Source organism: Neltuma alba, unplaced genomic scaffold (genome assembly GCF_004799145.2).
Source record: "Neltuma alba isolate B1F8T4 unplaced genomic scaffold, ASM479914v2 tig00012407_pilon, whole genome shotgun sequence".
In the NCBI taxonomy this organism is placed as follows: domain Eukaryota; kingdom Viridiplantae; phylum Streptophyta; class Magnoliopsida; order Fabales; family Fabaceae; genus Neltuma; species Neltuma alba.
In genome coordinates, this window is record NW_021636899.1 from 484,263 (window position 1) to 507,791 (window position 23,529).

The 23,529-nt window shown below is 32.6% G+C and overlaps 3 protein-coding genes and 1 pseudogene across 3 annotated transcripts; all 4 read right to left on the bottom strand.

Moving 5' to 3' along the window:
• Positions 1–1,536: 1,536 nt before the first annotated feature.
• Positions 1,537–5,670, bottom strand: LOC114726823 (L-tryptophan--pyruvate aminotransferase 1-like). Its single transcript, XM_028913540.1, has 5 exons — positions 5,496–5,670; positions 5,072–5,381; positions 2,603–2,892; positions 2,198–2,511; positions 1,537–2,077 (listed from the first exon to the last, which is right to left on the bottom strand). Exons 1-5 carry the CDS (start codon positions 5,615–5,617, stop codon positions 1,890–1,892), a joined length of 1,224 nt encoding a protein of 407 aa, XP_028769373.1. The 5' UTR covers positions 5,618–5,670; the 3' UTR covers positions 1,537–1,889.
• Positions 5,671–12,493: 6,823 nt separating this feature from the next.
• Positions 12,494–14,024, bottom strand: LOC114726839 (L-tryptophan--pyruvate aminotransferase 1-like). Its single transcript, XM_028913554.1, has 5 exons — positions 13,963–14,024; positions 13,572–13,884; positions 13,179–13,468; positions 12,791–13,098; positions 12,494–12,687 (listed from the first exon to the last, which is right to left on the bottom strand). The coding sequence occupies exons 1-5, from the start codon at positions 14,022–14,024 to the stop codon at positions 12,494–12,496; spliced, it is 1,167 nt and encodes a 388-aa protein (XP_028769387.1).
• A 2,030-nt stretch (positions 14,025–16,054) lies between these two features.
• On the bottom strand, positions 16,055–18,088 carry LOC114726840 (L-tryptophan--pyruvate aminotransferase 1-like). The gene is made up of 5 exons (XM_028913555.1): positions 17,925–18,088; positions 17,516–17,822; positions 16,738–17,030; positions 16,331–16,638; positions 16,055–16,236 (listed from the first exon to the last, which is right to left on the bottom strand). The coding sequence occupies exons 1-5, from the start codon at positions 18,086–18,088 to the stop codon at positions 16,055–16,057; spliced, it is 1,254 nt and encodes a 417-aa protein (XP_028769388.1).
• A 2,716-nt stretch (positions 18,089–20,804) lies between these two features.
• LOC114726841 (L-tryptophan--pyruvate aminotransferase 1-like) lies at positions 20,805–22,790 on the bottom strand (annotated as a pseudogene).
• Between the last annotated feature and the right edge of the window lie 739 nt (positions 22,791–23,529).

The window sequence follows — 23,529 nt, forward strand, 5'->3', positions numbered from 1 at the left end:
ATCATCTATATTTAAAACATATCATATTCATTCTCTCATCATCTATGTAAACTAGCCCGCTTCTCCTGGGTCAATATCTTAATTAATACTATGAGATTTCAAAATTTAAAACTATCATCTCATATCTGATAAATTAGATAAAAAAAATTAAATTAAATTTACCAGAACTATATATTCCTTCTGTCCTAACGTAAAACTCAGTTTATACTATAAATTATATTACAAAATAAATTTTATAGTTAAAATTATGAAAAAAGTTTTGTATTTAGAATTATAATAGAACAGGGAATAATTGCGTCCTCACGAAGTGTTTGCGTCTCGTCGTCTAGCAATTCGGCAAATGGAATCCATAGCTGTCTTCGGCCACATCGAAGAAAGTGATTTTTCAATGACGGCTTGAAAATTTGTACTTCTAGAAGATCACATGGCACTTTTTAACGAGCATAAACGAAATTTTGATATAGCCAGAAAATCAGCCTCCCTTCTCACCCTTGCCGAGAAACTTATCATTTAATTAATAAGAACAATAATTAATTTATTTTCTTGGGAAATATAATGAAAAAATTAATTATTAAATAGTATTCCTTTCATTGTTACGTATAAGTTTCAAATTTAAAAAAAATTGTAATTCATTTTATAAGTTTTAATTTGCATTTGTTTTAGCATTTAATATAATTTTTTTAATGTTGCTTTTAATTATTCATCTCTTATCACATTTCCCCACATATTCTTTTTTATTCTTTTTCTCATTTATTATAAAGATATATTTAGAGAAAAAAGTTTATTTCTAATTTATTTATTATTTTAACTAACTATTTGTTATAATTGAATTAATTTTTTGAAACTTATAATAAAAACCGGATGAAGTATCAAATGTAGTTCATGTTTTATTAGATTGATTACTATTGTTGTTCTCGCAAATTTAAATATTTTTAAAATATTTTTTAAAGTTAATATTTATAAAGTAGTCATTTAATTCAGGCCAAAAATATAGGCATTTACTAAAAGTATCATTTTTAAATGTATAAAAAGTGTTAACTAGACATATGACTATATGAGAGCAATACTAAACCCAATGAGGTAACTATTTTATCATGCCCGTAGCCTTGTTACCATACGGTAAAACTTCCTTCCATCTACGATACTATTGTTAATGATCTTATAGTATGATATAATGACATCAAAACTTCCTTATAAATAGAAGGTTGTGGTTTAATTTGCTTGTAATCTCGAGCCATTAATAACTCTTCTAATTTAGAAAATTGGTACTATTATTCTTGTATAATATATCCACATTTTTATAACATATACCATAATTTTTGGCCTCTAATTATTTAAGAACAACCATTTTGATTTACTTGTGGTTTGATTTGTTTGTTAGAACCAAAAAAGGTTGGCGTGAGCGTATAGAAGCTACTTTCAGCAAACGATCAGAGATTCAAAACTCAATCCTCACATGGCTAACCACGTACTTGAGGCTTGAGAGTTGTTCTTTGTATCACAGAAAATAAATAAAATCATATAAACAAGGAAAAATTGAAATTTAACGAAATGTCATTCAAACAAGTAAAATTACTCACAATAAGTCATGAATAATATAATGCAACTGATATCATATTACATGTAATACTACCTCCGATCCTGAATATAAGAGTTAATTTGTAGTGTAATTTATATTATAAACTAGCTCTAATATTTAAAGCAAGAGGTAGTATATGGTTTAACTTTCATTAATGGAAAATTAAATTCTAATATTGTTTATGTTCTCCTTGTCTAATAATTGGAATTAACTTCTAGTATGAAATGTAAAATTATAGCAACCCAAGTTACTGGACCCGCTGGCCAAACATTTTCCCACTCTTTCGAGCATACATGTATTCATTGTATATCTAAATGTCTTCGATGTTTGAGAGTCTCTCTAAGAATTCATCGAAGTCGTCTCCTGTGGTCAACATGTTGATTCTGGCATACCTTGGATCACTTCCGAATCGCTTCCCACTTCTGGCAACTACTTTCAATTTCTTTTCCAGATAGCTCCCACAATCTTCCTCCCTCTTACACATCAACCACGCAAAAGCTACATATATAGCCAGAAATGCCAAACAACATGTTAGGGTTTATGAACGTACTTACGATATACATACATACATATATATAGAGAGAGAGAGAGAACAATTTAAGGTAAAGGTGAAAGTACCAGGATATGTTTCAAATGATTGGTTGGTGAAGTTACAGTAGGCTGTTTGAAACTTGGGCACGATGAAACCATCACTTTGTTTGACAACTTCCCTCAGTTTCTGCCACCTCTCTTTCAAAATGCCTCTGCTATACTCAAAGAACAACTCAGATTCCTTAGATGACCCATCAAATCTGTATCTCTGATAGCTATCACATACAACTTCCATTATTTTAGCAGCTCGAGTTTGGGATTCTTTGGACACGCCAATGGAGTTCAGCACTATAAATGTGGTCATCTTCTTCGCAATATCTATGTCTTTCACGATCGCCCACCTTCACAATATATAAAACCAAACTTAATCATAATAAACAATATAATCATCACCTTGAGTAAGATAATTAATTATTAGTATTACGCACGTACCCAATGCGAGAACCAGAGTGACCAGTGCATTTGGAGAGAGTGAAGAGCATAAGATCATGATCGGCCTTGTGAGTAATGGGAGTATAGAGAGGCCAGTAATAAGCAAGGTCGTGAATTAGCTTTCCTTCAACCCCACATTTGCTGCTCACCACAGGTCCTCTGAGACTGCCATCTGGGTTATTGGGAGACGTCACTATCTCTATGTATGCTTCATTCTTATCATACTCCTTTGCGTCCCCACTCCACTTGTGTAGGCTTGACCGCACTAGATCTGTCTCGTCTGGGTAACCCTGTACTCACAATTTGCACATAATGGCGTCATAAAAATGTCTGTCAATTTGCTGAGAAGCCGTCTTTATGACGGGAAGAAGTGTAGGAGACGGCTAGAGTCCTATTACACGCAATTGACCAAGTCTAGAACCTTGGTTGGTGATTTTATATTGGGCATATATATATATATATATATATAAATTGCTGAGAAAGAGGAAGGACGCGTTTCGTGCATGCATGGCGAACCAATTGAGACAGACAGAGAGAGGAAGAATATGTTGTGCGTTTTTTTGGGCTGCTTGATTTAAGAAAGTGGAAAAGTCTTGATCAGTAAACCTTTCATTATTAATAGTCATGATCATCTTCGAGTTGTGCAGTGCATGAATGTGCCAATTATAGGAAAAAAGAAAACGCTTAGCTAACTCTTCAACAAACCCACTAGTTAATTGGAAATGGAATGAGTTTGCGTGCTCATCAACTAATCAAATCTAGACGGTTTACGTTTAGTTTTTTTCTAATTTATATTTTTAAAATAATTATTTTAATGAGTATAGAATCAAAAAATAAATATATTCTTTTAACCATATTCTTTCAAACAAATAAAGACATTATTTCAATATGTTATTACCTTAAAAAAATCTTATATCTCATTCAATCTAACTTAAAATTTAATTTTTTTTAATTTTATTTTTATTTAATATATGTTACCTCTGATCCTTAATATAAAAGTTCATTTGACTTTTATTTTGGTTCTAAATATAAGACCTTAATTAGTTCTTACAATAATGATAGATCTAGCCAGTACACTTGATTAGTAAGAATATTTTAGGAAAGATAACACATATTTATTACAAATAACTAACTAAACTAATTTCTTTAATTTACTCAAATTAGTCAACTAACTCTTATAGTAAGGATCGAAAGTAGTATATTTCAAGAAAATTATAATTTGCAAAATAATAAGTTATATATACAAAGTCGTATATATATTCATATAATATATCCAATAAAATATCCTCTTGGTAGTAAATTTTTAAACACGTGTAATATCCTAGAAAGTTGAATGCTTATCAAGAAAAAGGATTATCAGAATTTAAAAAATCCAAAATTCAGATGACAATATAATGACGACACTCGGCGCCGCCTGCCACCCGTCAACCTCCGTTTGAAAATTGACACTCCGTGCCCCTGTAGGTGGCCCTAAGTATTTTAATATGCTAATGCCATGACGAAAACTCGTTACAATTTACTCTTCCTGTCTTTAATATAAAACTTAATTATAAAGTTAATTTTTATTTTAAATATAAGATTTATTTCTCATATTTATCAATTTTTTTTAAATTATCTCTATAGATATTCTCTCAACCATAATCAAGTAACAAAGGGAGAGGGGTATTAAAAAAGATAATTATAGTATTTTAGGAAAAACACGTCACAATTTTTATAATTAACTAACTTACTTAACTTCCTTACTCTAATCAAATTAGTCAAATTAGTTTTAAATTAAAGACCAGAGGAGTGTGTATATATATATATTTCTCAAAACTGAAGATTTTCTGAAAATTGATGTTTCATTAGGAGAGAAAAATACATGGGATGGGTTTCGATTCCATCAACTGCGCTTCGGTGAAGAAAATATTGACCATCATCTAACTATAACGTAATGGTGTCGAAATACTCCTCTGACTTTTAATATAGGACTCAATTCTTGAGTTGATTTTCGTTTTAAATATAAGACATATTTATTATATTTATCAATTTTTTCTAAATTACTTCTATGGATACTCCCTCAACCATAATCAAGTAAAAGAAGAAAATAAAGTATTAAGAAATATGATTATGGTGTTTTAGGAAAAATGTGTCACTTTTCTTATATATAATTAACTAACTTATCTAACTTTTTTAATCTAATCAAATTAGTTAAATAGATTTTATATTAAGGATCGGAGTAATTATTTTTATCCGAAACTGACGGGACAAGAGGTGAAGAGTTTGAGGGAAGGTTGACCGTTTAAAAAGAACTGAATGGAAGAAGAAAAAAGTTCAAACTGAACAGTGTTTTTGACCCGTTTCTCCGATCTTTGACCGATTCTTTGTCGTCGGACTTAGGCAGTATACCCGACCGGATTAAGAACTTCCGGTTCAACTGGTTCTACCGTTAAACTTTATTATATGAGAGAGAGAGAGAGAGAGGCTGACCGAATAATAAGGAGCGGCGGCGACCACGTTAATAGGGTCATCGGAAGAAGACGACGAAGACGAGAGAGCGAAGAGAGCTGCCTGAAATAGCTGCGTGGAGCCATTGCCGACCACAATGTGCCTATCGCTGGTCTCAGCGTTGCCAACCAAAGCATGAAGCCTTTTAAGGGCGTCTCTGAGCTCCGGCATCATAAACCAACACACACTCTTCAAATCACTGGCATAACTCAGAAACTCCCACCCCTTTATCTCCACCGTACACTCCTCGCTCATCTTCCTCCAGTACGACTCCAACAACACTGTATCTCCCCTGCAAAATTCATCCAATCACTCTATATAATCAATCAAACCACAAGAAACTACACACACATATATATGTATATAAATATTTCACTCTCTGTCTGTGTGTTTGTAAATCTTTTACCGGTCGAGGTTAACGATGGAGGAGTTAGGAAGAGAAGCGTCGGTGTTTGAGGAGGGCAAGCCATTGTTGTTATTGAGGGGAGGAAGTGCAGGAAGATTTGCCACCATTTGTTGCAGTTTCATAAAATGCCTGATAACCTTTCTCTGTGTATTTGATTTCTATATATTGCTTTGAATTGTCGTTTGGGATGAGCCTTGAGCACATTGCACCTTCATATAATTTAAAGGTGGAACGCGGTACGATGAGTCCTTTTCCTTGCCTCCTGATTACACGCGTCTCTCTCTTTGTGTATTGTTATCCTTGTTAAAATATTCACCATTAATATTATTTACTCTCTTTGAGAAGTAACTCAAAAGGAAATTAAATAGGTAAAATTATTGGAAAAGATTTAGATATGACTAATGATTAATTAATTAAGATTTTTCAGATATTTTATATTTTTAACGTCATTCGGGAATATTTGATTTTAAATTTTAAGGTTATGTTTATGCTATAAATAAATAGGAGCTCAACACATTTATTTTGTACGACTTTTAAGCAAGCTGATTATTGAGTTTCTCCCTATTTGAGTACTCTCTCTTCTTCTAATTATTATATGGCTAAAATTTGTTTTAGAAATTCAAGCGGAAGCTATCTTCAACGGGTGCAACTTTTTCTTTAGTTGTATGTAACTTATCTTTAATTACATGCAAAATAAAAGATACTTGACAATATTTTATAAATATTCAAAATCTCAATATCATTATTGTTTTGTCAATAGTTTTAGGAGTAAATGATTAAAAATATATTTTTCAAAGTTAAGTGATGAAAATAAAACCTTGTATTAATATTTTCTATCGGCAAAAAAAAAGTTATAATTAATATGTTCGTTGCATAGAGTTTAAGAAATTATCCTTGTTATTTGGATGAAAAAAAGAAGTCATTCTTATTATTTATGACTTGTGTGTAATAAGGATTTAAGGTATAATATTCAATTTTGTCCTAGAAGTACTCGTTAAAAAATTGTGGATATTCGGAATTTTTTTTTAGGAGCAATGTTATTCAAATTCTAACAGTGTTGAAAATAACAGTATCACTCCACCGTCTAAAACGTTGATTTTGAATATTAAATTTGACTGGTGTCTACACATGACTTTCATACACGCCGCCTCATTGTCCAAGTCAATAATTTTTCGCCAACTCATTTTTCCCATAACAGTTCCACCATCACCGTCATCCTCCTTCATTCTCTCTCAATAATCCCATTCCCAAATCTTTCTAAATGAACCCAGCCACCCCCTCCTTCATCCCCAAACCTTTGGAAATGGCCAAAACATAAACAGACCGATTCCATCGTTTCAGCCTTGTTTGAAACTAACAAGCCGAGAGCAGCACCTTTATTGATGACGGCAAGCTGGAGCTCCTTAACTGAGAGCTTACCGTCGCCGTCTCTATCCAACTCCCGAAAATTATGGTCCACAAAATTGCTGAATACTTAATGGTTCCCAACCAACTCCATTTTATTGGAACCATCTAGAACCTGTCCATTTGCGACGCTTCTCTTCTTGCTTGATAAAATTGCATCCATTCTACGTTACAACTTAATGATACAGCTGATAGGGCTTCTGTTTTGTGTTGTGAGTCCATCCTGCTAACTTGGAGCTAGAGTGAGTAAGATTTTTGCTTTGCGGGCTTCGGAGTTTGAAAGCTACCTTATATCTTGTCATTGTGCAAAGTTGTCGGGAACATGACTGAGAAAGAAGGTGAAGGAAGGATGAATGGCAGTGGGCCAGCAATGGCATCCCAAAATATTAGAGGAATATGATTACGCTGAACTCGCTTGGAATTTTAGCAACGTCGTAAGAATGGTGAGCTTTTATGAAGGAAGAAGTGTGAAATTTTATGATCAGAAAGTATGAGAGAAAGAAAGGGAGGAGTAAGAGCAGAAAAAGAGGGACTTGGACTTGGATTCTCTCCACTACCCTTCCCATCCTCTTCCCCTCCGCTACTTTCATTTTCTCTTCACAACCATTGGATTAAAACTCCAATGGTCCAGATTTGATATTTTATAACATTTTATAAAAATAAATATTATGATAAAAAATAGATAAATAAATTTAAACTGTTAAAATCTAATATGAACAGTTCATAAATACAGACTGTTATTATAGAGCAAATTTTTTTCAAATTTTTTTATTATAATTGTGAACTGTTCAAACCAGATTTTAATAGTTTAAATTTATTTATTTATTTTTTTAATAATATTATTTTTATAAGATGTTAAATCTGGGCCATTAGAATTTTGATCCAATGGTTGTGAAGAGAAAAGGAGGGTAGTGGAGGGGAAGAGGATGGGAAGGATAGTTGAGAGAATCCAATTCCGAGACGTTGTCACGTTTTTAACACTTTTGAGAAAATATTGCTCTTAAAAAGCCTTTCAAATAGCCACAGCATCTCAACATATACGTCCGGACCAAAATTGAATATTATCCCTTAGGATTTAAGCATGGATCTTTTGATGAAGAGATAAGATGCCTAAATACTTCGGAAGTATACATGAAGGAACATCTAATTTCTAGAATTTTTTTTTGTTCTTATATACCCTAAAAGTTTTATTTCGTTGCATTTCAATTCTAAACCGTCATGCGCTGCTAAGTTTGACTGTTAAATATACTGTCAAACTATATAATTTAACGGTTAAATTTAATGATAGATAATGACCAGGGTATTTTTGCTATGAAAATACACTTTTAGAACATATAAAAGCAAAAAAAAACTCTTTAGTGTTGGGTGATCTTTTATGTATACTTTCAGTATTTAAGCATCTCATCCCTTCGAAGAAATATGCTTTTATTACTCCCTTAGGTCCTATTATAAGCGTCAAATTTAGAAAGGTATGTAATTCATTTTATAAACTTTAATTTTACTTTGTCTTACCATTTAATTTTTTTTTTCATTTTGTCATTAATTATTTATTCTCTGTCATTTGTTATACTCTTTCTTATCATATTTCCTATCTTATTCTCTTTTATTATTATTTTTATTTATTACAATATCATATTTAAGAATAAAAGTATATTTTTATACTTGTTACTTTTAACTAATAATTTATTATCTATAAATTAGTTATTTGAAGGTTAGAATGATCCTATCAAGGAATACTACAAAAGATTGAATCCCCCCTTCTCTGTCTCTCTGCTTTTGTTTTTTTATCAGATTTTGGCTGTATCGGCATCCTACATGTTCTTATCTCCTAATAAAATTCAAGGTCAAAAAAATAACTACCCCTTAAAATAATTATTTGTGTTACATATATATTTTATACATTAGTGTGAATGCATTGTACTTCTTATGTAAAATATATATTACATAACAAAAAATTACAAAAAATATAAATATTTTTAACACAACCATTTAATGATTTGTAAGGTTATATTTAATTATTACTCATCGGATTCAATTAGTGATTTTTCTCAACGTGATTTTTCATTCATAAAATTCAAATCCTTAATTGTCACAAAAAAAATCAAATCCTTAAGCCTTTGTTTCAGCAAAATTAAGTCATTTTTATTTGTTCTAAATTAAATTAGTAGATATTAAATATTCTAATAAACAAAAATGGAGTGATGGCTGATTTGTAATTATTAAATTTAATTATATAAGCTAAAAAATTTTGAATAGCATTAAAAGGTTAAAGTGGGAAGTCGAAAGTACGCAACAACTCTCACCGAAAATAAAAACGCAATTCAAATTTAAGTGGTATTCTAATATGCGGGTGAAAATAGACTAGACTTTTATCAGGGTCTATTGTCTAACCTATATAAAGTCTAGTCTAACTTATTTAGTAAATAGGTCAGACTCATATTTCGGCCTCTTTAAATAACGCTAGGCCTATGTTGATAAAGCTTGGCCTACAAGCTTACAAGCTTGACCTATTTAATTTTTTTTATTAAATTTGCATTATTATATATTATATAATATAAATCAATTTTATAAATTATCTATAAAATTACAAATTTTAGTTTGACGCAAAGTTTCACATCATAACATTCTTATAAAGAGTCAGCCCCTTTTCATTCATCACTCATTCACTTCTATTTCTCTTTTTTTCAATCACTCAATATGATAATATTGGCTCATTTCCTCTCTCCTGATTTTTGTTGTTTGCTAAATCATAATAATTGTTGTAAGTTTATTTTAGTGATGTCAAAATAAAATATTATAATTTTAATGGGAAGAGTTTGCTCAATTTATGTAGGAAAACCAAATAAAGTAAAATCCATTTTTACCTGCCAGTTATTGTGCTTGGTTAATTTTAGAAAATATATTTATTTAGTCAACAGAGGATTGATTTTTCTTATTTCTACTTGATCTGACAACTGTTGTCACTATACATTCTTTTTGTTTTCTTACTAGACTCTTATATTACAAGTGAGAATAGATTCTACACTTTTAAGATATAACATAGGTTTTAAATATTTTTGAAAAGTTATATATGAATTTGAAGGTATAAATTTTTAAACTTATTCCTATATTTTAAGTAGACCTTTAAACAGGTTTCAAGCCTTGTCAGGTTCTTTGATGGCTTAGACTTAGGCTTAAAGAAAAGTCTATATGCAAGTTCAGGTTTAGGCTCAGGCCCAGACTTTAAATATCTAATACAAGCCTATACCTACTTTGCTAAAATCTAGCCTAACCTAGTTTACTTATATCCCTATTCTTATCTTGTCTAGTCTCTTATGTTTTATTTTTATATTTTTAGCAGTTCCTTTATTTATTTTTTTTGGTTGACCTGAGTCTTTTCTTAAATAAAAGTATAAAACGCTGGCAAAAAGAAAAGTATAAAACAAGTTGAAAAAGACAGAAGCATGAGGAGTAGGAGACAGCACATTCCATGCTCATTTTGACTGAGCATGGAGTCCTGATCTTAATATGAATAATACACATTAATTTTAAATTATCCATATTCAATTAATGTTTACTTTTTTTAAATAATTTTTATTTTGAAAATAAATAATTTTAAATAAAAATTATTTGATAACTAACACTTTTTGAAAAAAAAATTTATTATTAAAAAAATTATATATTAAAAATTCTAAATATAGATCGCCTGACTCACATTCTGAAGGATTCGGATTTTATTGCATTAATGAGTGCACAATGTTTATTATTATGATAAGAAAAAACATGAGTTGGACCGTACCGGCCACACTTATACACTTAATAATTAATTAGTTAGCTAATTAAATGAATGTTTTTAGCCAAATAATTAAAAATACAGGTGCATCTAACATCTTGATATTATTTTTTTAATGATATCTAACACCCCAAATTATTATAGTGCTGAATGCACTAAAAATACAATCAGTGTGCTGGATATATCATAGGAAATAATATCAAGATGCTAGATGTACATATACTCAATAATTAATTAAATGTTAGACTCTAAGTATATGCACATATTAAATGATTTATTCATCAGTTTCGTGAGATAATTAGAAATAAGTTGTATCTAAGATCAAATAGAATATTAGTAATGAAGGATATAATTGTATAAAAATAATTAAGATTTTACTCCCTAAGTGAATATTCTTTTAAAATGGAGAGTGAATATATATATATATATATATATATTATTTAAGCATAGGTACCTTCCAATAAAAGTCATCTTGTTTGAGATATTATCCAATACTGTGCCTCTTTTTACTGGAATTCAAATGAAAGAGTAATCTTTTTCGTTAAACTCAATTGACCAACACAATCTTGTCATGTGATAGGAGCATTACAAGGAGCGAGCTTTGGACCATCTGTATATGGTTCGGTTCATCGCCAAATTGCTGACAATTGAAAAACTGATCAGCACTCATTTTCTTGGACTGGAGCGAACTGGATTTTTTTAATACAAATCAAATTAAGACCAAGCCCAACCAATATGTCATCCACAACGTGTGCTGGATTCATCCCGAATCGGCTTTTTAGTCTCATTCCCAGTTCAAAAAAAAAAAAAAAATCTTTCAACCCACTCAACAAAACTAAATTAGGATTCATTCTAAACAGTAGAAATCCAAAACTTAGGGGATAGATGGAGCTCTTAAAATAATCACTCTTATACTTTGTAAGACAAATTCTTTTCACACACTCCTGTGGTCCTATTTATAGAGTAGAGAGAGAATGAATTTTTGCGTTCTCTTTATAAGGTAGAGAGAGAAATTTTTCATATGAATATATAATTTTATTCTTTATTTATTGTGTTGATTTTGTTTTCATAAGATATAATGTATATTAGATAGAGATAAAATTTGAAAGTTGTTGAATTTTCTTTTTCTTTTTTTATAACAGAAAGTTGATGAATTTTAATTAAAAGTTAATACAATTTAAGTTTTTTCTTAATTTGTGTGAAACATATTGAAAATTACTATTTCTCTGGTCTTAAATATAAGACCCATTTTGTAGTGCAATTACAAAATGGGTCTTATATTTAGAGTCAGAGGAGTAATAAATAGGATTAAAGGCGTAGTTATTTTTTTTAAGCTAATCAAATGACCGCTTAGTCATGAATATCAATTACTTCTCAACTTGTCAATGGCAAATTATTCTAGTAGCAGCGTCATCTACCATGCTTGGATGACGTTCTAGATTTAAACCTGACACTAATTAATATATCGTGTGTGCAAATAAAAAATAGTTTGTCCAATTAACTCAATTTCAATAGGAGGGAAATGTGGCTCCTTATACTTTTTTTTTTCCCTTAAACATAAGTATCCTCCTATTGAAAGTAATCTTATTCGAGACACTGTCAGGTACTAAATGTGGGCATCTCTTTTAATAGGGATTCAAATTTTAGTTCACCATATTGGCTCCTTATACATTTGCTTCTAGTCTCAACGAACATAACTAAGCATGACAAATTGGGCTTGGGCATTAGCCCATAAGCTAAAATACACAAAAAGGAACATCACTTCTTAGAACATACAAGCCTTAATTCAGATCAATATCAGGCGTAACACTTTGCCAATCATTCAATAACCATTCTCTTTGATGTTTGAAAGCCTCCTCAAGAATTCATCGAAGTCTTCATCTCTGCTCAGCATGTTAATTCTAGCACAACGTGGACCTGATCCAAATCGATTCCCACTTCTAGCAAGTACTTTCAATTTCTTCTCCAAATAACCCACACCGTCTTCATCCTTCTTATGCATCAACCAAGCAAAAGCTATATAGCAAGAAATAATGGCAACAACATATTAGAATCACCAACTGCCATAAATATTGAACAGCTAAAGACGAAAGAATGAAGAACTATGAATTACAAGTACCAGGATATGTTTCAGATGATTCATTAGTGAAGTTACAGTAGGCCTTTGGAAAGTTGGGCAAGATGAAATAATCACTTTGTTTGATGACTTCCCTCAGCTTCCCCCACCTTTCTTTGATAAGACATTTGCTGTACTCGAAGAACAGCTCAGAATTCTTGGACCCGAGTTTGAAATTCTCATAGCTGTTACATAGAACTTCCATTATCTTAGCAGCTCGAGTTTGGGATTCTTTGGACACCCCAATGGAGTTCAGCACTACAAATGTGGTCATTTTCTTCGCCATATCTATATCTTTCACAATCGCCCACCTTCACAACAGAACCAAAATTAAAGCATGCATACCTCTAGTATCATCACAGTATTTAAAGATAACTAGTATTATGCGTACCCAATGCGTGAACCAGAATGCCCAGTGCATTTGGAGAAAGTGAAGAGCATAAGATCTTGATCGGCCTTGTGAGTAATGGGAGTGTATTGAGGCCAGTAATAAGCAAGGTCATGAATTAGCTTTCCTTCAACTCCACGTCTGTTGCTCACAACAGGTGTTCTGATGCTGCCGTCTGGGTTATTTGGAGACGTTACTATCTCTATGTATGCTTCGCTCTTATCATACTCCTTCGCATCCCCACTCCACTTGTATAGGCTTGATCGCACTAGGTCTGTCTCGTCGGGGTAGCCCTGCATTAAAAAACCCTTCAATTTTCATCCAAAAAAAAAAAAGGAACTTGATCATTAACTGTAACTTTGAATGTGAGACAGATAGATAGAGAGAGAGAGAGACCGAGTAATAAGGAGAAGCAGCGACGACGTTGATAGGATTGGGAGAATGAGAAGAAGAAGAAGAAGAGAGAGCAAAGAGAGAAGCCTGAAAGAGCTGCGTGGAGCCATTGCCGACCACAATGTGCCTGTCGTCGGTCTCTGCGTTGCCAACCAAAGCATGAAGCTTTTTAATGGCGTCTGTGAGCTCCGGCATCATGAACCAACACACGTTGCTCCGATCACTCACATAACTCAGAAGCTCACACCCCTTTATCACCACCGCACACTCCTCCTTCATCTTCCTCCAGTACGACTCCAACAGTGCAGTATCTCCCCTGCAATTCATATATATAGGTGTGTACATTATCCAAACGATCTCAATCAAACGACATATTATTGTGCAACTCTCTTACTGGTCGAGATTGATGAAGGAGTTTGGAGGAGAAGCATCAGAAAGAATATTATTTACCCCCATTATAATGGGACTCTGAGAATAATGCTTGTTTTCTGTCTGCAACTGATTAAGATCTTCTTTCTGTATGTGTGTCCTTGGTTTGCATGAAGGGACATGTACATTTGAACATTGCGCCTCTTTATATATATATATATATATATATTATGAATGAATATATATCCATGAATCATGATGAGGTTTCTCTTTAGGGATGTTGTTATCAGTTTTTTTTTTTAAAAAACCCAACTGGTTATTAAGGTGCGGTTATGGAGGCTGGTTAAAGGCTCTTGGACTCTGGTCGGACGTATACATAACTAAATATACATTGAAATCATATATTTTAAATTTGAAATAATTATATATGCTTTTGGAGATCATCATAATCCATCAGCTGCAGTATTTAAAAAGTGGCGGGAGCGACCCTCTTTTTTCACTTGAAGCGCCTTTGAATGCAAAATTCATGCCATTTTACTTGCCAATGCACTTGAATATATATGTTATTATATATATATATATATATATGTCCGTGTATGTATATTAAATTTTATATTTTATATGCAGATGTGGTGTGCTTCTTGCCACAGCAGGAGCGTGGGGGGCTGAAGCAACGCAAGTGATCATTCTCTCGCGCACTATTTTTTGTTCTTTTTCATCTTTTGTTACAAATAATAAAAGATGCAAGCATATAAAAAAGGTGATGTGATGGGGGTGGTCCTTATAATATGGTGAGTTGAAATTGAAATTTTAATTAGAAGATGTGTTCACATTTAGTATTTGACAGTATCTTAGAATTGTCTCAAGATTTGTACAGTTCACAACAGGCAATTTTTATATTAGTAAAATATTGGATTCTAATTGTCCATATATATTTAATAATTAGGTTTAGGCAGGTTTAAGTCTTGTGAAGTTGGATTTTTTTTTAAAATAAAGATATTATGATGTCGTACCCAATAACATTTTTTTATCCTTTTATTTTTTAATTTTCCATATTTCCCCTAGCTTTAAAGAATAAATAAATAACTATATGTAAGCAAATTATCTAAATTGGAGAAATACAATAGACTCAAACCATGGGAAATGCATCCAACGGTCTCGAATCACGAGCGTTTTATACTATGGGCGTGAACAATTGGCAAATATTATATGGGCAATTTTTAAAATGGGCTTCTACCTAACATTTATTTTAATACTCCAGATCCTCATTTTTCGAGTGATTTTGGGGTATTTGGACGCCCCTTGAAACCATGATTTTTATATATATATATATATATATATATATATATATATATCATTCCATGTTCCCCTTTGAATTATATAACCCCCCGGGGGGGGGGGGAGAAGCTGAGAGCTATGTGATATGTATGATGGATTTCATTCCATATTAAACTACTTTTTTGCCACACACTAATGAGCCACATTATTGTCACTACATAATTTCAATGTATTGAAAAGAAGGTTTTTCCGATAATATTGCAGAAACATTGATGAATGTTTTAAGAAAAGAAAAACTCAATTCAAAGCAATTTAGGAATTCGCCGATTGAATTATTTTCCAGTTTTATGTATCAAAGTTTATCTCTAGCCCGGGAAACAAGACAACAATGATGAGGTGTCAATACATTTATCTCTGTTTTTCTTGCTATTGGTTAATGGTTAATTAGTGATATAAAAAACATTGTGTCATTTTTGAAAACTTAATGTCTAAGATCTCAGTGGACATTCCTTTAGATAGTTTTGAAATTATTTTAGTATCTTTTACAGTGTGAAGGTAAATCCCTTTTGAAAACATAGAAAACGCTTGTGAGCAATATATAATAACAAGAGCCAATGGAAATTAAGCATGCTTTATATTATTTGTAAATAATTTCTTTTGCAGCAATACAAAACTTCCACTAAACAAAATCAACCTAGATCATACTTCTATTATTCTAAAACCTAGCTGCTTGACATTTTCTGATACTCTCATGAAGCCACAAATCAAAATACAGCTATCAATCTAAATAACCCTCATATAATTAGATCTACCCCTCCAACTGTTTAATGCCTAATCTCTTAGGTGTTTCTTGATAGCCTCTTCAAAAATTCATCAAAGTCTTCACCTTTACCAACCATGCTAAGTCTAGCATACCTTGGATTACATCCAAATCGGGTCCCACCTCTAACAAGTATTTTCATCTTCTTCTCTAGATAACTCTCACAATCTTCATCTTTCGTGCACTTCAACCATGCAAAAGCTACAAAAAAAAAACCCGACAAAACATCTTAGAACCAATTAATATATAAATGGAATGAGCAAAGGTAAATACATAATCAAGTAATAAAACATACCAGGATATGTCTCAGTTGATTCATTAGTGAAGTTACAATAAGCCCTTGGAAAGTTTGGCAAACTGAAATCACTATTTTGTTCGATAACTTCCCTTAGCTTTTCCCATCTTTCCTTCATAAGGCGTCTGCTATGCTCAAAGAACAACTTAGATTCTTTAGACCCAAGTTTGAAATTCTTATAGCTATCGCAAAGAACTTCAATTATCTTGGCAACTCGAATTTGAGATTCTTTCGACACCCCAATGGAGCTCATCTGGATAAACTTGGTCATCTTCTTCGCAATCTCTTTGTCCTTCACAATAGCCCACCTTCACAATAATATAAGCCAAAACCAAACACTCAACCCCTTGACTCAAACATTATTATGTATAGACATTCAATTATACATGATTCTGAGAGTGACTTACCCGATACGAGAACCAGCATGACCAGTGCATTTCGAGAAAGTGAAGAGCATAAGATCATGATTGGCCTTGTGAGTAATGGGAGTGTATTGAGGCCAGTAGTAAGCAAGATCATGAATCAGCTTCCCTTCAACTCCACATTTTTTCTTATTCACCACAGGTCCTCTTATACTCCCATCTGGGTTATTAGGAGATGTCACTACCTCAATATATGCTTGATTCTTATCATACTCCATTGCATCACCACTCCATTTGTATATCCCTGAACGCAAAATATCTGTTTGATCTTGGTACTCCTGCGCGCGCCCACGCACATGTTTCAGTGTTCTTTGTTTTTCTTAAACCAAAAGCTCGTGTTTAAAATATTAGAGATTATTATTCCATTTTTCAGATTGACCAACAAGAACAATATGCATACACAAGTTATCGAAGACCGACTCTCATGTTATCATGTTTTGCGTGTATAATCTGAAAGTTCATGCATGTCTCGATGTGAATGGGTTAGTTGTGCGTTTCCTATTATTGTCTCCGAAAAAAGCGTTTGTCAATTTTATTGTCTGGTAATAAAACAGATGCCTTTGATAAGACTTAAAAAATTAAATGGAAATTAGTGGCTCGGCGATTGTCACCCACGATTTGTAACAATTTTTATCAGCAGCACTTCTATTAACACAAAAATAAACCATTTATCATTTGTGCGCAATAATAATTCATAAACAAAAACCTCCATGATTAACGGAAGGACTTTGGATGAGAGAAAGAGAAACAAAGAGAAGCTTACCGAATAATATGGAACAGCAGCGACGACGTTGATGTGGTCATCGGAGGAGGAGGAAGAAGAGAGAGCGAAGAGAGCTGCCTGAAAGAGTTGCGTGGAGCCATTTCCAACCACAATGTGCCTATCGTCCGTCTCTGCGTTACCGACCAAAGCATGAAGCCTTTTAATGGCGTCTCTGAGCTCCGGCATCATAAACCAACACACGCTCCTTAGATCACTCAGATAACTCAGAAGCTCGCACCCCTTTATCTCCACCTTACACTCCTCACTCATCTTCGTCCAGTACGCCTTAAACACCACTGGATCTCCTCTGCAGAATCACTCAGCAAGATGAAACAACCAAATCATAAACTATTTATACTATCAACGTAACATACACACATAGAGATATAAATCTGAATTGATTTCTTACTGGTCGAGGTTGACGAAGGAGCTGGGGACAGAAGAGATGTTAGTGGAGGAGGTGAAGCCATTAGTGTTTGTGTTGTTGTTGAGAGGAAGAGATGGAAGACTTGGAAGCAGTGATGGAGCAGTAGTGTGATAGAGGCTTGTTTTGTCTGCAACTAAGCTCTTCATGATGTATTAAACTCTTTAATTTGTGTCTTTGTCTTCTAGATCTGCTTGATGATCTATTGGGTGATACTATGTGTTTGTGAGTGTGTGTCTGTATATATAGAGCGTTGTGCCTCTATAAATAGTAAAGTTACAAGTGAAGCGTTCATGAATCCCAGCGCGCGGATCACTATATAGAGAACTAAGGAAATCATGTAGATTGCGTCAGTCATAATAGCTATCTAATCTTAGGAGCGTGGCTTTCTACATGTATGTGGTAAATACAAAGGATTAGATTAATTTTAAGGTAGTTTTTAAAAAAATTTTTATCATATTTTATAATGAATATGTAATGAATGGATAATTCATCCGTATACTTAGAGGTGAGAGGATTGCTTTAATTAGAAAACTAGTTTCTTCCATTGTTTTCAGTGAAATGAATCAGCCAATAATTAGAATAAATATTACTCCTCCGGTTCTTAATATAGGGCCTAATTGTTGAGTTAATTTTAGTCTTAAATATAAGACCTATTTCTTCTATTTATCAATTTTGTCTAAATTACCTCTATAGATTTTCTTGAACCATAATCAAGTGGAAGAGGGAAAGAGGATATTGAGGAAAATAATTATGGTGTTTTAGGAAAAACATGTCATATTTCTTATAATTAATTGACTTTCCAACTTTCTTAATCTAATCAAATTAGTTAAATAAGTCTTATATTAAGGACCAGAGGAGTATATTATTTATACATTTATAAATATTTCAAAATTTGAAATGGAAGTAGAGAATTATGAGTGAAAGGTGGAAATATAGTAAAGAAAAAATAGCAATGCATGAACAATAAAATTACAAGCAGCGCCATAAATTTTAATTCATTTTAATACATTGAATATAATGTCAAATATTGAGGGGGAAAAAAACATTGTAAGTTACGAGTCAAATGGGGTTATAATCTATCATGTTATAAGGACAATTATAATAATTGAGTTCTTGATAAGATTTGAATTGTTCTACTTGTAAAAACATACGGAACATTCAGGATCCAAAGATGAATTAATCTTCCATGGTCAATCCCCCTTGTTTTTTGTTGCTATTTTTAACCTTCGCATTACATGAATTGAATGATAAGAGACCTGTGTTTGATTCAATGTAATAAGCACCTTAGAATTCGAAATGGAAATTATTAATCTCAAGATTAATTCACTTTTCATGCATGTTTTGTCGTTAATTCTGTTAATCTTTATTCCATCATGGTCAGAGAATGAACAATGTTCATCCTCAGCTTAATTGAAAGAAATTTCTATTCCGTTAAAAAAGCCACTGGATTAAAACAACTAATAGAAACGGTGGACATTTTTTGGATAATTTTTAATTCATCATTTGATTTATGCCCACATACATATGGCTATTAATTTTTTTATTTTTGGTGTACGTCTATCTTAAGTTTCAAGGTTTTATTGAAAGTGGCTAATGATAAAAATAAGAGGGAGTAAATATAAATTAATATTACAAATCACTTGAAAGAAGGAAGAGGTCGTGATTATGCTGCTTCATGGATTAATCACTCTGCCTGCAATTTTCTTGTGCTTCTCATCTCTCTGCATGTGATTCGCCCTCTAATCAACTTAATACTTTTCTATTCACTTTGTCCCTCCAAATTTATAAATTATTTTTAATGTGTCTTCATTGATTACATATATGAAAGAATGTTTTTATTAATAGAATAATGATCAAAATAATATTTTTAGAGAAATAACACATATTTATTTGTAAATAACTAAATTATTTTTCTTAACATCTATAAATTAATTATCTAACTTTTTTATATATAGGACTAGAGAGAGTACGTATGTGGATGTTTTGACCCAACATTATCATTTTAGAGTTGCCCACATATAGGTTAAAAAGTTCATAAATAACCTTTAAGTTAACAAAAATGCAATGATTTTTTTTTAAAAAAAGAATACTGTTATTAATTATACTCCCATAAACTGGTCTCATTATTAAACATAGAATTATCAAAAAAATCAATACTTTTTTGAAAATCTAAAGGAACAATTTTTTTTTTTTATGTGATCAAAGGTTTACCCTTTAGAGGCTTAGAGCATAAAGGTTTTCACTTCCAACAAGTACTCTTCACTAAATTTGAACTTGTGTTCTCTTCTTTATAGGAATAATATAGTTTATTACCTCAGCCAAGTTTGTGGGCAAAAATTACCTTTTTGTAAAAACAAAGTGACGCGTCTAAAGTAATATTTATTTTGGAACAGATGGGGAAACAAGTATATGCACTATCATATCAAAGTATAATCCAACATTTCACTAAAATGCATAACATTATCTTCTCTGTTGTGGTCGGTTCAAGTCTACTTTTTTTCCGTTCATATATGATGACTGGCTGTTATTATTATTAGTTTCTGACTTTAGCAAGTGATCCACGTCCTATTCTCTTATTAATCTTTAGAAATCATATATATAGTATAATTATTACATTTATATTATCGCATGATAAGGAGAAAAATTATTGTAAATAGTTCCTTTGCAACCGAACAATCTTTCACTAAACAAAAATCAACTTAGACACCACCTAATAAAAGATGGGTGGATCTTATTCTAAGTCCAACTTGGCATCTTTTGATATCCATGACTCTACAAAACAAAGATATTTCTATTATTTCTACTAAATAACCCTCTTATTAGATCTACCCCTCCAACTACATTTAATGCCTAATCTATCGATTACATGTTTTTTGAAAGCCTCTTCAAGAATTCATCAAAATCGTCACCTCTACCCGCCATCCCAAGTCAAGAATATCTTGAGTCAGATCCAAATCGGGTCCCACCTCTAACAATTATTTTCATCTTCTTTTCGAGATAATTCTCACAATCTTCATCTTTCGTGCACTTCAGCCATGCAAAAGCTACGCCAAAGAAGGCCCAACAAAAAGTATTAGAACCAAATACTGTAAATGAAAACAAGCAAAAGTATATAATTAAGAAACAAAAAGTTACAATAAGCCCTTGAAAACTGCGGCAAACTAAAATCACCATGTTGTTCGATGACTTCCCTCAGCTTTTCCCACCTTTCCTTCATAAGGAGTTTACTATGCTCAAAGAACAACTTTGATGCTGCAGACCCAAGTTTGAAATTCTTATAGCTATCGCAAAGAACTTCAATAATCTTGGCAACTCGGATTTGAGATTCTTTCGACCCTCCAATAGAGCTCATCTGTATAAACTTGGTCATCTTCTTCGCAATCTCTTTGTCCTTCACAATAGCCCACCTTCGCAATAATATGAGCAAAGTCCAAACACTCAATCCCTTGACTCAAACAATGGGAGTATATTTGGAGAACCAGCATTCAAGTATATTAGGATTCAGAAGGTGACTTACCCATTACGAGAACCAGCATGACCAGTGCATTTGGAGAAAGTGAAGAGCATAAGATCATGATTGGCCCTGTGAGTAATGGGAGTGTATTGAGGCCAATAATAAGCAAGGTCATGAATCAGCTTCCCCTCAACCCCACACTTTTTCTTATTCACCACTGGTCCTGTGATGCTACCATCCGTGTTATTGGGAGACGTCACTACCTATATTTATGCTTCATTCTTATCATATTCTATTGCATCCCCACTCCATTTGTATATCCCTGAACGCAAAACATCTGTTTGATCTTGATACTCCTGCAAACACACACACGTTTAAGTTTTTTTTTTTTTTTTGGTTTACTTTTTATTAACGCAAAGCCACGTGTTTAAAATATTAGGGGTTATTATTGCAGTTTTAAGGTTGAGCCGTTGAGCAACAAGAACACTATATATATAATTAATTGAAGACCGACTCTCTAGTTACCATGTTTTGCGTGTAGAATCTGAAAGTTCATGCATGTTTTCTATTATATATGGATAGTGTCTACGAAAAAAGTGTTTGTCAATTTTGCTGTCTGCCATTAAAGAAGATGTCAGTAACAAGACTTATCAAGATTCAACGGAAATTTGTGGCTCAGCGGTTGTCACTCACGAATTGTAACAATTTTTGTCAGCATCACTATTGATTAAATAATAAATAAACCATTTATTATTTATGTGCGCAATAATAGTTCATAAAGATAATAATAAAGGAAAAAGAAACCTCCATGATTAACTGAAAGATTTTGGATAAGAGAAAGAGAGAGAAACAGAAGCTGACCAAGATCATTGGAGAAGACGAAGAGAGAGCGAAGAGGGCTGCCTGAAATAGTTGCGTGGAGCCATTTCCAACCACAATGTGCCTATCGCTCGTCTCTGCGTTACCGACCAAAGCATGAAGCCTTTTAATGGCGTCTCTGAGCTCCGGCATCATAAACCAACACACACTCCTCAGATCACTCAGATAACTCAGAAGCTCGACCCCTTTGTCTTCACCATGCACTATTCGCTCATCTTCGTCCCGTATGCCTTAAACACCGCTTGATCTCCTCTGTAGAATCACTCCGCAAGATAAAAGAACCACATCATAAACTATATATACTGTCAATCAACGTAACACACACAGAGATATAGATCTGAATTGGTTTCTTACTGGTCTAGGTTGATGAAGGAGTTGGGAACAGAAGCGATGTTAGTGGAGGAGGCGAAGCCATTATTGTTTGTGTTGTTGTTGAGAGGAAGAGAAGGAAGATTTGGAAGCAAAGGAGTAGTACTGTGATAAAGGCTAGCTTTGTCTGCAACTAAGCTCTTCATGATGTATATTCTTTTGTGTCTTGTCTTCTCGATCTGCTTAGTGATCTTTTGGATGATACTATGTTTGTGTTTGTGAGTGTGTGTGTGTGTGGCGTGGTGCCTCTATAAATAGCAATCTATTCTTAGGAGCGCGGCTTTAATTCTACACGTATCTGGTAAATAGAGAGGACTAGATCTAAAGGTAGTTCTTTTAAAATGTTGTTTTTCATATCTTATAATGAAAATATAATTAATGTATAATATATCTGCGTACAGGATCGCACGAAATGAGTCCACCAAATTAATGTTAGAAATTTATTAACGAATAACAATAAAATATTCTAAAATGATCATGATAAATTTAATATCTTTTGATAGTTCATTGTCACTATTAACGTTTGATGCAGTTGGTAAAAATTGTTTACTGTATGTAGGGGAAATTTTAATTTTTATGCACGTTTTTCAAAAAATATTTAGATATAGCGAAAGATGGAAATTTGTAAAAAGATAAAATTGCAATGCCTGAAACAGTATACAATTACACTGTAGTGACTGTACCCATAAATTTGAATTTATTATCATATATTGATTATGATCTGATGTTAAATACTGAGGAAAAAAACCATTGTATGTCCCTAGTCAAATAGGGTAATAATTTGTCCCGTTATAAGGACAATTATAATTGAGTTCTTGATAAGATTTGAATTGTTCTGGTCGTGGAAAAACACGGAAAATTCAGATCCAAGGCTGAATTAACCTT